General features: G+C 38.7%; 1 protein-coding gene across 1 annotated transcript; it reads right to left on the bottom strand.

Moving 5' to 3' along the window:
- Window positions 1-5,380: 5,380 nt before the first annotated feature.
- hrob (homologous recombination factor with OB-fold) lies at window positions 5,381-17,269 on the bottom strand. Its single transcript, XM_053514196.1, has 10 exons — window positions 17,108-17,269; window positions 16,925-16,978; window positions 14,507-15,451; window positions 14,325-14,408; window positions 13,132-13,269; window positions 12,824-12,932; window positions 10,618-10,703; window positions 10,415-10,528; window positions 10,085-10,262; window positions 5,381-7,273 (listed from the first exon to the last, which is right to left on the bottom strand). The coding sequence occupies exons 1-10, from the start codon at window positions 17,117-17,119 to the stop codon at window positions 7,221-7,223; spliced, it is 1,773 nt and encodes a 590-aa protein (XP_053370171.1). The 5' UTR covers window positions 17,120-17,269; the 3' UTR covers window positions 5,381-7,220.
- Window positions 17,270-17,658: the final 389 nt, after the last annotated feature.

The raw sequence follows: 17,658 nt of genomic DNA, 5'->3' as shown, positions 1-17,658 counted from the left end.
GACTCCTCTTTTCAATTGAGGAACAGGTCCTGTCCAAATCCATCACATCAGTCTTTATTTATTTATTTATTTATTTATTTTTGTCAGGTACGGAGGATTTTATGCCGTGTGTTACCCATGTAGAAAATGATTAGTCTTAAAAATTCTATTATATATTGAGGAGGAAAAGAGATTTTTAGCTTTTTCTTTGGAAAAATCTTTAAGGATGTCTCAAATACGTGATGCTTTAGGGGGTTTTAGGTCACTTTTTACAACACATTCCTAAGATATTATACGATCATGTGATCTACTAAACATACAGCGCAACTTGCAACGCCATGATGAGTCAACGCTTAAATATCACATTAAAACAAATAAAAGCATATAATCATTGATATGGTGAAGTTTTCTGTAAGGAGACATTTTTTTAAAGAGACATTTGTTAAAGGAGTCTCCAGTGTCAAAACTCGCTTCACTACTGATGGCACAACATGGTCGGCAACAGAGCTGAGAAGTCAATCTAATAAAACAAACAAACAAAAAAACCTCTACTAGTTCTTCACTAGTAATTATTTCTGCCAACAGTGTTTAAAATGGTATCACAGCTGTTTTTCTTCTTGTACTAGCATTTTCAGCATACGAGCGGACAAACCAAACGCTGGCTTGGTTGCGTGTACTCTCGGGGTTTGTGGGGTTTACTGTTTAATTTTTATGCATTTTGTGCAACAATGTTACCAAGGATGGTGGAAAATAGGGTTTGGTTTTTAAAGCAGTTGGTGCCGAGAGGAATCATGAATTAAGGTTAAATGAGGCGTAATATTTTTTGGGTGGCTGGAACGGATTATCTGCATTTATTTATCTGCAGTATCTCCTACAGAGAAATGCGTTTAGAAATACAAATTTTTGCCTTAAGAATTAACGTCCAGACGTCCAGGATTAAATTCATATGCTGAGGTACCGCTGTATTTAAAAAATATTTATATTTCATAATTACCCAAATATTAATTAAAATATTTGTTTACCTTTCTGTAAAGTTAATAAAATTTTGTAGTACGTTTGCTCAGCCTAATAAAAAAATTAAATAATAATATTTAATGAAAGCCGTTATTTTCCGTTGACACTAAAGCTGTGCGCGCATCTTCTCACTAGCACCTGAGGTGCACTTTTGGAGGGAAAATTTATACCTCATGTCGAAAAATGCTAATAAACTGCTTTGGCACTATAATTACTAAAAAAAAAATGAGCTAAGGTTTTTTAAAGGTTTTTTTTTAATCTGTCCGGGTTGCCAGATAAGTGTGAAAAAAAACATTTTTTGAGAAAATGTGCAAGTAGTGCATGCTGGGAAAACACTCAGTGTGTTGATGTAATGTAGGAGTAAGCAAGCATATAAAACTTTAACAGCAACTATAGCACTATATACCCAAGCATGCAGCTTCACGTTACCTGATTTCTGGCAACCCCACTAATTGCACTTGTAAGGGAAAATAATTACCTATAAATGATGAAGTTGCAATTAATTCCAGATCTAAACATGACACATGGAGCTCCCATGCAAAGCAAATAAAATATACAAGAAATGAGTGGTTAGGCATTTATATAATACCCAGTTAAGCTTTCACAAGATTCACAAGATAATTTTTTTTACAATAGACCTGACAGAAATCTTCCCAAACTACCAGAGAACTGGCAAATATGCTCAAATATTTCTTTAAATAAGAAATATTTTGCACCAAAAAAGGAATTCAGTGATGTGAAGTGCCATTACTTTATATACTTTAAAGGATAGCCTACTAAACCTGTCTTATAAGGTATTTTGGTGGTAACTGATACGCACTTTTATGTTCATTGAGCTTTTTATTGGCTTGTCAAGACAAAGGACAAATAGGGTAAAGTGCTATATAAACCCCAGTGACAGCAAAAAGAAATAGGTAGTGCAAAACACACTACAATATAAAATTAGAATAAAAGGACATAACCAAGGAGGATTAAGGAGAAACATGAACAGATTGATGTTCTCTCTATCTATTATTGACTTTATTTAAAAGAAGATTCATTCATCTGTTATAGTGTTTCATCCTGTGTACAGAGTCATGAGGGCCCTGGAGCCTATCTCAGGAGACTTTAGGCTAATATGCATGTTTTTGGACTGTTGGAGGAAACCGATGTACCTGGAGGAAACCCACCAAGCACAGGGAGAACATGCAAATTTCATGCACACAGACCAGTGGCGGGAATCGAACCCAGTCCCTGCTTGTTGGGTTTCCTCTAGGTACTCCGGTTTCCTCCCTCAGTCCAAAGACATGCAAACTCCATGCACACAGACCCAAGGTGGGAATCGAACCCAGGGCAACAGTGCTAACCACTGCACTACCATGCTGCCTAAAGGTAGATTCTACTTTGTTTGTATTAAACTATCTGTGATGTGTTTAGTGATACCGGTGCCACTCTGACATCATAAGGGGACATCAGCACATTGGGATTGATATTAAACTGGAGAAAAATTTAAACCTTCTGAAATGCTGTTAGACGCTAAAAAATAAATAAATGAATTTCACCATTTTCTCACTTGCAACTTTTCAGCAGCGTTCAACAGCATAACAAATGTGAAATCTAACACCAAAAGAGTGGAGACAGTAGACACCTAGAGACATTTATTCGGCTTGTGAACGAACTGCATCTACAGTATGTTACCAGTGGAATTCACATGAAAGTTGAAACGGTTCTGTCTGAGCAGAGTGCAGGCCAAAGCTCTGCTGCATCACTGCTGTCCTTAGATTGGGATAAAACAAAGAGTAATTCCCACTAAATCAAAAAATCAAACAGTACTGCAGGAAAATAATTAACTGGAAGAGAGGAGAATAATAAGGCTAATAAAATTAACTATGTTTAACTTATTAAAAAAAAATAATAATAATTTAACCGATTCAGGATTTCACTACAAAATAAACCTTGGACACTATTTTAATTATAAGGACTAATCATTCAGGATAGATTTCTTTTTCGGAATATGAAATTAAACCCATAGGTCGACAGTCTGTCAGACATTTCAAATCAACCAATTTTTTATTATCGCTGCGGGAATGTGTAATGTTAAGTTGCACTTAGTAAGAATACTAATTTCACTCCCCTGACTCCTGAGATGTCGTTTAAAAATGCACTTACTTATGCTACTAGGACAGTTTAAAAGCTATTAAGCCCTTCGGACCGGGTCGTTAATCAAAGACTGGTTTGGCACAGATGGCACATCTTTGGGCTACTTGTAATTCTGTCATTCTGTCACTCTGTCATGTGTCATTCACTGGGTTAGATTGATTGGAAAGATGGTACCTTCTTGATTGACAGCTTCGGTTAAAGCACTCGAAATACGTGTGAACCCTGAAAGTTCTTAAGGTTAAGGTTAACAAATGAATGTAGTGAAATGCATGTCATTAAGGCACACCATGAAGTGTTGTCACTCTCAATGAGAACGAGTCGCCCTCTAGAGACCGCAAGGCATCCTGCAATGCTTTCCAAAAACCACTTTGTTCACGTCTGGTAATGGTAAACCTGATAGTTTTGTTAATGTTCTATTGAACAATTAAAACAAATGATGAAGGTAGATTAATAAAAATAAAAGAAGTGGCTCAGACAGAAGTGACTTAGACACTTTAAAGCAAGTAAATGAGGCCCAAAGATCTAATTGATAGATCAAGATGTCTTTGTTGAGGATTATACCAATGTTTCAATCACACTCAAGGGAATCAAGAAATGAAGCGTTTCCAATTCCAATGTATTCTTTGATCTATGGTGGTGTCCAAAAGTATTGAAACAGCATATGCCATGTATTGCAGTTCTTCCTGTGTGCAAAATAAGTGATGTCACTAATTTGTTCTAGTCCTAATATGTGAAGATTTGGCCTAATTACCAATGTGGGAATGATATTTAGATTCTAGAGCTATGGCCTGGGTCATCTTCGAACTTAAACCGAATTTAAAAAATATCATTTAAAAACTGCAGATGATGGTGAAGAAGGCAGGAGCAGTCAAGAAACCGTCTTCTTGGATGCATGGATGGATTGAGCGAGTGACACCACTGCAGTACTGCACTCACCTTCTTGACTCTATGCACAGCTGGATCTGAAGGGTTTTGAAAAAAGAAGAACTTCATAACATAATACTGATTGGTTGTATAGTATTATTCATACTATTATTAGACAAAATGTCATTAAAACATTGAATTTCACTTTTGTCTTAATTACTTTGGGGCACCGCGGTATAAATGCATAATGAGATATACAGTGGAACCTCGGATTTTTCAGAAATTTTGACTTGAAAAACGACAAGTCTTGGTTTAGTGACTACCGGGTATCATGTATCACGCATGCACTTCTTGTTTTAACGCTGAGCATCACATGATCAGAACTGAGCCAATGTTTTTTCTATCTCTTGCACTGTGGAATTGTGGGTAATTGTCTCCCCTGCTGGGTCTTAGTGCTCTTTTGCTACTGGTATAATCAACATCTGTGCACACGTGTACTGTTTACTATAACACTGTGACTACGTGTGCGTGTAAAACAAATTTGTACAGCAGACGCGTACTGTTATTATAACACACGTGTACGTGCCTGTAAAGCAAAAGAAAGTCTCATTAGAGAGATCCATTTTCTTTTTCTCTCTGGGTCAGCATGCCGTTATGTGTACGCGCACGTAATGTGACACACATCCCTCCTTCGCCTCTCACCTTTACATATACACACACACTCCCAGCTCTACACAGAAGCATTGCTCTGTTGCAATTCTTTTCTAAGGTAAAGTGCAGGTTCATTTGTTTGTCTTTTTTTTTTTTTACTTTACAGCAGTGATTCTGTTAGTGTGTTCTAACGTGAGAGTTGTTAGCTATGTTCCTTGCTAATTTTTTTAATAAAACAGTCGTTCCGTTAGTGTGTGTCTGTGTGTGTGAAACTCAAATAAGACAGGAGGATGTGTTACTGTGTTAGACGAGAAGAGGGGATGGGCGGATTTCTCGTCTTACTTTAGCTTTACACACATACACAAACACACAGCGCCTGCGTGCAGAAATGTAAACACTTATGTCGGGATTTATTTTTACTTTTTTTTCTTTTTAAGTGAAATGCAGGTTAATTTGTTTTATTTTTACTTTATATTTTGTATTAATTATTTTTATGTATTTTTGGGGGGCTGTGAAACGAATAATTTGCGATTCCATTATTCTTTATGGTAGAATTCGCTTTGATTTGCTTCCGGAACTTATTATGCTCGTAATCCAAGGTTTCACTGTACATGCTCCAATTCTCCTCCCAAAACAGTGATAGTACACGATACAATAGGAAATCCAAATATATGAGTAATAATTTTAATCCATCAATTCATCCATCAGGCCAAATGGAGACCATTGTATTTATTCTTATTTTGTATGACCGTGCTTGAACCGACGATCAACATTCACACACTACAGGTCATTTGAAAATGCCAAGTGTACAGGGAGAACATGCAAACTCCACTCACACAGACCTGACAGAAATCGAACGCAGGACCTGGAGGTGCAACACAATAGTGCTAACCACTCAGCCATGATGCCGCCAATGAGTTTAATACGGCGAAATAAATAATGAGGTTAAATAAAATGCTTGGGTGAATAACTTATACATTACACATTTAAGTGCCAAGTAGTTTCTCGTTAAGGTCATTCAAAGTGCAATCAATGCGGTACATCTCCTGTGAGGATGTTTCACCAGGTAATGCAGTTGCGGAAGCAGGTCATTCATCAGAAGGTGAGGAATTTATGCACTTTTCACACCACTGTCCCTCGGAGGGACGAGTCAAGAAGCAAGGAGGCAGATTTAAATGAATTCGAAAGACATGCTTAATTCCTCAAAACATAAAACTGTTCAACTGAGCATGTTCGTGATACAGAGGTCAGGTTTCCTCAGCACACTGTGGATTCCTTTGATATTCCTGACAGCTGCGGGGCCTTTCAGCTTGCTAATAATTTAATGAGGTGTCTCAGACAAGGCCCCGGTGCTTCTCTCGGCTCAGCTCATGTGTACGCAGTTTAAACACAGATTAACTTCTCCTCTGGGCCTCAAACAAGAACAAATACATTTCTTCCTTCACTGTGAAAGATTGAGCTTTTTTTTGAAGCACGATTACTTAACAGATTACGTTCTGATCATTCAGGCTGTCTGAGTCTGGGATTCTCTGTGCTGAATCTTGGAGCTCGTTAAAAGTCTAAGGGGAGCGTCCTGCTGTGGAGAAAACGTCACTTTTTTTTTTAAAACCCGCAACACACTTTGGGTGTGAAATTAACAAATTAAACAGAATTCAGCAGAACAAAGAATCTTTTAGAAAGTCTAAATAACAGGTAAGGAACACCAAAAAAGATGGGTCTTTGGCTTAACAAGGCCAAATTTTAAAAAACAAAACCAATTAAAAACTTATTAATATTCCATTTGGAATCTAGAAAGTCTTTGATCTCTGTCATAGACATACTTCAAAAAGTCTCACAGGTTGAAGTGGAAACTTTCACCATTTGGCAGTCTTTACATACCTCCATAATGCAGGCAATAACACGCATCATCTAGGTGTAATGGATAGAAAGCATACAGAGATAATATAAAAAAATATATTTAAATAAAATTTACAACACTCCTCATTCGCCATGGCTCTCGGCACAGGACACGATCTGACGTGAACGAGGTCCATTAAAACCTTTTTCCCTGTGACCCTAAACGACCCGTTACATCTTCGAAGTGGATTAAGCCGTCAGACTCTTGTCTCGAGAGGCACTTTAAATTCAAGGGTGCAAGACGGCGTAACCATGGAAACCTACACTAGCACACCTGTCTCTATGACGGCTCAAATATTACACTCATCAATACCCAGCTCTCATTCAAGCCTCCGTCAAAATTGCACAAAAACGTCTGGTGTGTGTTGATGTGCAAGAGTAAATCATACGATGTTAAACTGAGATGAGGAGATTGGATGCGTTGAAAGTGTTATTATTTAACCAGGAACAATGAACTGCACAATGCTTAGGTTGGGGGGAAAAGGGGCGGGGGGGATGCAGACATTTTAAACCCAAACATTTATTCTTCACTTTTCTAATCACTGCTTTTTATGTACATATCTCATCTCACAACAGGTTCTATACAAAACATGAACGAAAGAAAGAAAAAGAAAAAAAAAGCACAGTAAAGACATTTGGCCGTGGTCCTGCAGATGTCTTTGGAAACGTTGACGGCATCAGGTACAGTACGACTCGTCAGGAAGCTCCCCAAGCAGCTCGTCGAGATCATCTGCGAGACACGAGCAGATTAACAAATTAGCATTTACAAAACATATGCGCATGAAATTACTTTCACAGGTGTTAAACTTTAACGAGCGACTAATAATTTAATCGGACCTCACTGAATTTATGCAGCTGTTTGGATGCAAATTACAAAATGACCCTCTACTGCCCTCTTGTGTTAGAATAAAAAAATACCTGTGAACTACAGATTTTTGTACTAGATTAATTGATTGTTACCATAGAAACAAATTTCTCACTATAATCGTTTTACTATGTACAACAGGCACACACATCAAAATGTAAACATTTTAAACTTCTATTTTTAACCTTAATAATTACTTATTATACATAAGGGGAAAAAAAAAAAAAACATGCAACATACATAATGCTTTGTTTATTGTCTCACTCACTCACTCATCGTCTATACCGCTTTATCCTGTATTCAGGGTCTCGGGGACCTGGAGCCTATACCAGGAGGCTTAGAACACGAGGTGGAGTACACCCTGCACAGGGTGCCAATCCACTCCACGGCACACACACACTCATTTACACACAACAGGCAATTTGGGAACGCCAATCAACCTAACCTACATGTCTTTGGACTGTGGAATCGAACCCAGACCCTGGAGGTGCAGGGCGACTGAACCACCACACCACCGTGCCACCTGCTTTGTTTAGTGATACGTTATTATTTACATTTGCACAAAACAATTAGACAATATATATTTGGGTTGCATTCAGCAATAACTTTTGAAAAGATAGTGTCTATAAATGTTTTATCACTGCATCAACTTCATTTCATCATCCGTCTAAGGAAATTACTATTCTAGCAATCATAAGGTTTTTTTTTTCTCAGCTCAGAATAAACTGTCAGATAAGAGCCATATTGATTATAAATCATGTAGATAATCCAACAAAAAAAAAATTTGTGTGTGTGTGTATTAAATCACAAACGAGGCATGAGTATTTCATTTCATTTTTTTAAACAACACGCTAGGGCTGGGTGTTACATATTGATATACTTTGAAGAAAGATACAGGACGCATGGAAATAAGTGCTGTTAATTTCTATACAGTGCCCGTGTTTGTATCTCGCCTTTCTTACATTCTCCACACAAAACCATCCATACACCCCCTCCGTCCCTGCGCAAAAACCTGGCTGAAACATGCAATCGGGCTAGCAAAAACCGACAGCGTTGCATTCAGTAAACAACGCTGTAAAAAATGTTTTTTTTAAAGTCACAAAGTAAACATGATACATGAAATATTCTTCAGCATGGCCTTTTTAGCAGCCTTCACAACTTGCAGAAGAGACACATCTGTCTGTGTGAACTGTACACACAATCATTCACCAACACCACTTGCACGTTACAGGATCTTAGTTGGGAGTTACTGCCACATCCCCTGTACAGTCCAGACATCGCCCCAAGACATTTCCACGTCTAAGGCATTAAAGGAGTTCCTGAGTGGCCAGCGTTTCAGACACGAAAGGCAGGCAGTCCAGTGCATTAGTGTAGCAGCGGATCATATCGAGAAATAAAGGGAGTCTTAACTATCATAACTATGTTCTGTTATTCTGCACAAACAAGAGTTCCGGTTTGACTTTAACACCCCTCGTATATCAGTCTGTCTCCCCACTGCATCCCAAATTCAAATTTGTAAACTCCTATATATAATAATGTGGGCAAAGAAATAGGCATTTAGTTGTTCATACAAGCTCTCTATATTATCCCTTTACATATTACTCTGATTAATCGAGACGGCAGCATTTCGAGAGCCCTGTGTAGTAAAACGTGCCCTCGATATGCATTAATTATCTCTCTGACACTCCGGGAGCTTTGAAGTCTACCTCAGTAGAAAGCTTAGCTTCTTCATCAGAGCAAGTGGGCGTATGACTGTTGTTGAAAAAAGGGCTGAAAAAAGCTATTTATTTTTTCCCATGTTTTGCTGCATGTTTCAAACAGGGAATGAAACCCTGTCTTCTTGTTTTTTTTTTTTTAACATAGTCTATTTTTATAAAAATAAAAAAACCTACGTCATAGAAAATACATATATATATATATATATATATATATATATAGAGAGAGAGAGAGAGAGAGAGAGAGAGAGAGAGAGAGAAAGAGAGAAAGGAAGAGATATTTATAGACCATTCCGGGAGCACGTTCGTAAGTCGGATTTGTTCTTAAGTCTTACAAAGTGAGACTTCTACATCTGTGACATAAATATACAAGGTAAAGCATACCAATCTACTTGACTAAATCTCTGTCCTCTTTCCCCCCACACTGCCATCATGTGGCCAAAGCAGTACTTAATCTCAAATGTCAATGTGCCTTTAAATCGCCGGGGGAATTCCAGACGTCATTTTGTCTCAGAGCTGTTTTCCACTGTGTTGGACTGTAAACTTTATTGAGGATTTTCCGCAATTAGGGTTATTCGCCATCAGGACAGCTTTACAGGACAGACATTTTCCATCATCGTGCTCCTGGAATGATTTATTGAAACCGCTGAGGTCGTTACTCATTTCTCCAGCACCCCCACATGCAATTAGACATTTTACACATTCACTTACACACTGAAAATATTGTATATGATTGTAAATATTGGTAGCTGGTGCACTGCAGTGTCTATTATTTGTACAATACACGCGAGCTACTAGATGTTCACATCTACAAATGTTCATTGGACCACGGTCTGTTCTTAACTCGAATGTTCTTAAGTTCGGGACTACCTGTACTCCCTATCGCCATTCAGCCTCAAAATGCCAAGATATAATTTTTGGTCTGAATCACCCCACAGTCAGCTTCCCAACATCACTGCACCTGCATCCCAATGAGCATCCTTCGAACTGTCAGGTCGTGTCGCAGACTGGACCACCCCGTCAGCTGGGACACTAGTCTGCTCCTCCTCTTCCTCGTCATCATCAAAACGCAGCTCCATCTGGGACACAGGGCCCCCTTCAGACTTTGAGGACTCACAGCGCAGTAATCTAGCAGATTCCTACAGGTATATTTTCGTTCAGGACAAGAAAGAATGAAATTAATAAAGATCAATCAAAACAGCTTGGATTTATTTAAAGAGGGTAACATCTACAAAATCAAGCGAATAACCATCCTTATATGTCGCTCTCCTGTTTTTTGAAAGTCACTAACCGTTGCAGGCTGCGAGGAGGAGTACATCACTCCGTCAGGAGGGTAAATTCGTAAAAGGTTATTGGGGGTCACGTTCAGATAGTGGTTTCTGTTTGAAGGGGAAAACACGCCCACCTAGGCAAGAGCATCATAGAGATTATTTTTAATAATTCTAGTGACCAAATGGTGAGTAATGCAGTAGGACATGAGCAAAGGTACGTTACTTGTTTGAGCAGCAGCACCGCACCGGTCTTCAGCTCCCCCTGTCGTTCCTCCAGCAACCGTCTGTGAACCGTACCCTGTATCTCACCTAGTTGACATATAAATCATTTTGCATAACCTGGGTATAACAGAGTAACAGATAATATACATGGAAAAAAATATATTGGTAAACTACAACTGTAATACAGATGGAATGGATTATCTTCATGATCAAATGATGCTCATTTACAAAGACCTAGAAATATTGTTTCATCTAATAACACAGACTTTGTCTATTCTATATACGCAATTATTATCTTCTGAAATCAGACTTTGAATAAGTGCAACCAAAACCCTCTCCCTTGCTCTAAGGATTTTTTAGCATCGCCAACATCCCCATCTACCATCATTAGAAGTGGCAGGGCGCTTTCGCACTTGCTTACTCATGAGCTCAACTAAAATTCCCCCAAACTCCTAGAGAAACTAAACTTCTTTGTCTTTCGGCTGTTCCCTTTTAGGGGTCGCCACAGCGAATCATCTGCCTCCATCTAACCCTATTCTCTGATTCCTCTTCCCTCACCCAACTAACTTCATGTCCTCTCTCACTGCATCCATAAATCACCTCTTTGGTCTTCCTTTAGACCTCCTGCCTGGCAGTTCCAACCTCAGCATCCTTTTACCGATATATTCACAATCTCTCCTCTGAACATGTCCAAACCACCTCAATCTGGCCTCTCTGACTTTATCTCCAAAACATCTAACATGGGTTGTCCCCCTGATGAACTCATTCTTGATCCTAACCATCCTCGTCACTCCCAAAGAGAACCTCAACATCTTCAGTTCTGCTACCTCCAACTCTGTCTCCTGTCTTTTCTCCAGTGCCACTGTCTCTAAGCCGTAGACCATCGCTGGTCTTATCACTGTCTTAAACACCTTGTCTTTCACTCTCGCTGATACTCTTTTGTCACATAACACACCTTTTCTCCACCCATTTCAACCTGCCTGTACCCACCTCTTCACCTCCTTTCCACACTCTCCGTTGCTCTGGACCGTTGACCCCAAGTACTTAAAGTCCTGCAACCTCTTTACCTCTGCTCCCTGTAGCCTCACTGTCCCACTTAGGTTCCTCTCATTCACACACATATATTCTTCCTCTCTACGCTAACATTCATTCCTCTGCTTTCCAGAGTGCATCTCAACCTCTCTAAATTTTCCTCCACCTGTTCCCTGCTCACGCTACAAAGCACAATGTCATCTGCAAACATCATTGTCCATGGAGACTTCTGTCTAACCTTATCTGTCATCCTGTCTATCATCAGAGCAAACAAGAGGGGGCTCAAACCCACCTCCTTGACGCAGACCCACCTCCACCTTGAACTCTTCTGTCACACCTACAGCACATCTCACCACTGTCTTACAGCTCTCATACACGTCCTCCATCACTCCAACATACTTCTCTGCCACTTCAGAGGTCCTCAAACAACACCACAGCTCCTCTCTCGGCACCCTGTCATATGCTTTTTTTTAAACTACAAAGACACAATGCAACTCCCTGTTGCCTTCTCTGTACATCTCCATCAGCATCCTCAAAGCAAATACTGCATCCGTTGTACTCTTTCTAGACATGAAACCATATTGCTGCTCACAAATGCTCACCTCTGCTAGAGAAACTAAAGATATTAGTGCCTAATCACAAACTGACAACTAAGGTTATGAATTTAACAGACATATTTTTTTAACAATATTTTAACTTATTATGTTTTGCGTAATATTTCTCCGTAGTTCTCCAAATCTAGTAATTGTACACCACAAGCAGGCGCACTTGAAGATCAGCAAGTACCAGCCTTGTTCCTTGTTATTTACTGTTTGTTTAAACTATTTGAGCTTCATTAACTTATCTTACATTTAAATTGAGATTTAACTGCGGGAAAAAATGCGTGACAGACAAATTATTATTAAATATAAACAGAATCATTCACACATACATTTATTTTAATATATACCAGTTTTGAGAAAAATATATATACTTTGGACATAACATTTTCACTTTGGCTAATTACAGTGGCTAAGCCATGATTGGTATTTCGGGAGTATTTTAGCATTTGAAATATGAATCATGATTTACTCTGCCTCAAAAGTTTCTACTCTGACACCACTTGAACACTAGGAAGGCCTAATTAATGCTCGTGAATCATTCTTATTTACATAATTGCATGATGCATGTCTTACCCGTGGGGTCCCTGAACACCGCTTTGGCATCAGCATGCGTGTGTAAGATGCTCTTTAACACCACGGCCATGTTAGGAACTTTATTTTTACACAGCTGCCTCAAGGCCGCCTACGAAAAGACAGTTTGTTATTTTAAAATAATCAATCAATTAATAACGAAGAAGCAAAAATGTTAAGTGAAAATACAAACGACCTGTAGGTCTCTCAAATACGAATGAACTTCCACAAGCATTAATTACACTGACAAATTAGGACTTTCTGCTACAGTATTAGTGCATTTCTTTATGCAGTTAAAGCGTTTTTCTTACTTTCCTCAGCACCATGACGATGCTGTATGAATAGAGGAAACAGGAGGGGTTTCTCTCATCCAGTCCCATCTCGGCCTTCATCGCAGCCCACGGACCTACACTGAACTCCTCCTCGTCGTTCACTTGAGAGCTCGGGACCTGATTACATTCATAAACACACACACACACACACACGCGCACACGCACTCTTAGACCATGATGCGTTCTCTGATTGGTAGCTGTTGTGTGTATAGAGTTTGTGCGATAACGGATGTACTAGTGTTAATTTCGTCAATGAAAATAATGCCGAATAATATTGGTTGACGACCTTTTTTCCTGTGACTAAGACGAGACGATGACGAGACGTCACCGATATCAATAAAGAGTGATGGTGAGATATTGCTGACTAAAAAAGACAGACGAAAATGAGGTTTAAAAAAATAAAAAACTGATAAAACATCTGTCTTTATTTTCGTCGACGTTTAATTTTTGTAACAATTCGCTGTCATAAACACAGCAGGCGTGTTCATTCATTATGGCACGACCACAAATCTAAAGAGACACATGAAGGCATACCATCAAAATCACAAGGTGGGTTTACAGCCTCTGTTTTGTTATATGTAATGTATTTTATGTTATATTAATTTATAGCTCAACAGTTGACAAACCCATTAAGCTAATAGGTTAGCAAATGATTGTGACCCATAGGAGCTACAGTACAGTATCCCTACAACAGTCCAAGTGTGAAAATCCATATAAAAAAAACAATAAATTAAAAACACTGTATTGCTCCTATTGTTTTGTATTTTTTTTAAATACAGACATTCAGAAGTTGTTGTGATGGTTAAAAATAAATATAATTGGCTGAAAATATCAGATGAAAAGATGAATTTTAAATGTTGAGATAATTATTTTGTGAAAAACTAAAAAGAAAGGGCCAGACTAGATTGACTGTAGAGTTAATTAATAATAATCTATTAATAATAATAATCTTTTAAAAAATAATAATTGCTAAAATATTATGTTTTTATTGACTAAAACTAGACTAAAATACATGCAGGTTCCTCTGACTAAAACTAGACTAAAATGTCCAGACTTTTAGTCAACTAAAACTAGACTAAACAAAAATAGGATAAGATTGACTAAATATGATACAAACTAACAGGGACATTTATCCCGGGACTAAGACTAACAAAATGAACACTAGTATGCACCTCACTGCGCAGGCGAGCCACTGCCCCGTGTGCTGGCGTCTGTGGAACCGCCACAACTATATTATCCAGACTCTGCCCACTGATCTGCAAAAAAAAAAAATGTAAAAACAAATATATATTTAGCTGACGGATCATTTAAACTTTCCACCTAAAACACCAACATCAGGATGCTCGGGAGTCACCTGTTGCGGCAAAGCACCCGCTGGACCGGGGAACCGACGCGTTTTGGCGCGAACAGACTCGCTCCTTGGCCTCTGAGGCGTCCGACAGGCTGCGGACACCAGCTGGACCAGGTGATTAGTCAGGACGGGCGTGTGGAGTGGACGCGGGGTTCGCGGAGTCGCCGGAGCAGGAGATACAGCCTGGAACAGAGAGCGATGAGGAGTAACGGCTCCTCTCTGATACTGGGGTGTGTCTCGGACAGGTCCAGGAGTCACCGGACTGGTGAAGCGGCAGGCCTGGAAGTTGTTTTGTGGGAAATTTGTAGTCGGACGCGAGGACGGGTTGAAAGACTGCGAGGGTGAAGGTTTTTCGGTAGTGTTGCAGAATCCTCTAAGAGACGACACAGCTGGTGAGTATGCACTAACATCTGATAACCTCGCCTGTTTAGCTGGGGATACGCTGTCAGATTCTAGGTCCGTCTCTGGAGCGGAGGCTTTTGCTTTTTGAGGAAAACACTCGTCCAACTCGTCCAGATCGACATCCCAGTCATCAAAGTCGTCCTGCACAGGAACGTCTTTTTTGGGGGGAACACTAGAGACGCCAGGTTGAGGGTTTGACTGGCTAGGTTGACAGTTTGAGGGATGTTGCAGAGAGGAGATTACATTACAGCCTGTAAAGGGTGTTTGAAGAGAAGCAGTATGTGTGTTAGGGACAGGATGAGAGACGGATGAAGATTTAGGGTTGGCCAGGCTTCTTAAACCTTTTACAGGCTCGGATTCTGAAATATCTGAAGGTAGTGTCGAAGAGTCTGTGAATGAACTGGTTGACGAGTTGGCTGACGGTGTAGCGCGGCTTTGCTGGGCATCATGGGAACCAGCTGCAGGCGTTACTCGGGAGGGTGCATGAGCCGAAACTGCGGCCGGCCCAGGAGCTGACGGGTGCGTCCAGTCAGCGTCCAGCAAGTCCTAGGGCACAACACAGAATGTTACAAAGGTTTACATCAACCCAATAAAAATTTTTTTAATCCTGCACTGTTCTGATTGAAGTGGTTACTATATGGAGTTTTATGATGATTCGAATATATTTATCATTGCAAATATTAGTGAAATATCAGGGTGCACTTGAACACACTTGGTGATAAACTAATCCAATCCAATCCAATCCAAATAGGGCTGGAGGTACTGTACATTAGTTAAGCTGTTAATACTAGGTTACAAAGGTATAAATTAGTTATTTTTTTGTGTCCCAAGTAGATTAAAAACTGAATTTTCGGATCAGGTCATATAACACCATTTTATTTTTGATAATACTTAATGCTTCCTGATCTATCCATGCTTAATTGTTTTTGTGAATATGCATACACATTTATATTTTTATCAGGTAAAAAAGAAAGAAACACATTTGCAAAATACATTTTCATGCCCTTTTATGACTGTAGTGTCCGTAACCTTTTTAAATTCAAATCTTTTAACGATCTTAACTGTCATTTAGATGAAACTTGTCCAATTTAGATTGCACATGAAAAGACAAACTATATTGTTTTAAAAATGCAAAATTGTCTTGCAACATGAATTTGACATGGTTGCGGACACCACAAGATTTAAAAAAAATTTTTTTTTTTTTTTTTGCTTCTTCAGCAAAAGCTTACACCAAATAATATCAATACTCATAAGAAAATTGAATTATTTGTATTTTAAATGATTATCGTTTGAAGCGAAAGAGTATAATGCTGAAAAATGGCCATTTTTGAGGCACATATAAAACCATCTCTCCAAGTTGGCAACCTGAATTTCTTTTTTAAGGGAAGCAACATTGGTCACTTGCAACTTTAGAAAAATTTCTATTTCAATTCTATGCCAATTTCCACAACAGTTTTTTATATTTTCCATATTTGTACAGCTACGCTTTTTATATTCTGACTTTATTTTCGATAATTTAATTCTTATTTTATTCCATAATATATATATTTTTGATAATCTTTCTTTTAAGGCCAGTCGTATACTGCATATCATTCTGTTTATGACTGTGTATGTGACAAATAAAATTTTCATTTGAATTTGAGAAGTAGCTTCTTTGCCACACACATTTCCTGTATTATATGTATAACATAAAAATATTATAATAATAAAATCAGCACCAATACAGTGTTTTGGCCGACATGAAATGACATCCCTTTCTCTTTATTCCAACACACCTGATTTAACTTATCAGCTAATCAAACCAGTTTGAAGCAGTTAAACTAACACACCTGATTCAAATCTTAGGATAAAAAGCATCTGTTAATCACCAAACTGAACATACAGAATGAAATTCAGACAGAAAGCAGATTTTTAAGTGATTTCTGTACATGACTAAAGACAACCCTGTCTTAGTGGAGGTGTGTGTGATTGAACACTAAAGCATTTTTCTTGTTTTGTCAACACAACCCTGATACACACATCATCATCCAGCTCTTCTCCCAGGCTGAAGAGTCCCCTCCACTCACTACAGGCCTAAACCAGAGGAATAAACACATTGTACACACAGATTACTCTCATATTCTCACTACAATATGAGATAAATACAATAACTGGAGAAAATGTTAGCTGAAATCAGCTAAACAACTAGCCAAGTCAACTTACCGCAGTCGTCATGTCCTCTAGATTGGTTTGACTTCAGAAAGACAATAATTAGTTTACAGACAATCCTAACTGGATGCAGCCATGACGTCACATCTTTCAAATAACAGAATCTGCACGCAGAAACTTCAAGAAAAACATCAAGCGACTCGGATTAGCGGCCTGGCGCCGCTACGTTCAAAAAGTACGTCATGTTACGTGATGACGCACAAGGAAGTAGGCGGGGCTTGGTTGTACCGACTGAATCGGATCATTTCGCTCGGTTGATCCGAACGCCTCGACTCTTTCGCTTTCCTAGCGTCTTAATAAGCTGAGTCGGTTCATTTCGCTAAGTTGATCAGTACGAGTCAACTCTTTCTTTTTTTAATAATCAAAACGTTTAAAACAGTACAAACGGACATACTGTATAAACAACAATGAAAACTATACAAAAAATTTATACATACATGAAGCCAGGGTATAATAAAACTATCACAAAGTAGTTTAATAGTTTCTACATTAATAGTTTCTATGTACCTGTCTAGGCCCTGTTTGAAAACAGGAGAAAAAAAAAT

The sequence above is a fragment of the Clarias gariepinus genome, chromosome 16 (genome assembly GCF_024256425.1).
Source record: "Clarias gariepinus isolate MV-2021 ecotype Netherlands chromosome 16, CGAR_prim_01v2, whole genome shotgun sequence".
Classification (NCBI taxonomy): domain Eukaryota; kingdom Metazoa; phylum Chordata; class Actinopteri; order Siluriformes; family Clariidae; genus Clarias; species Clarias gariepinus.
The sequence above is the reverse complement of the archived record's forward strand: the minus strand, read 5'-3'. Positions and strand labels throughout refer to the sequence as shown.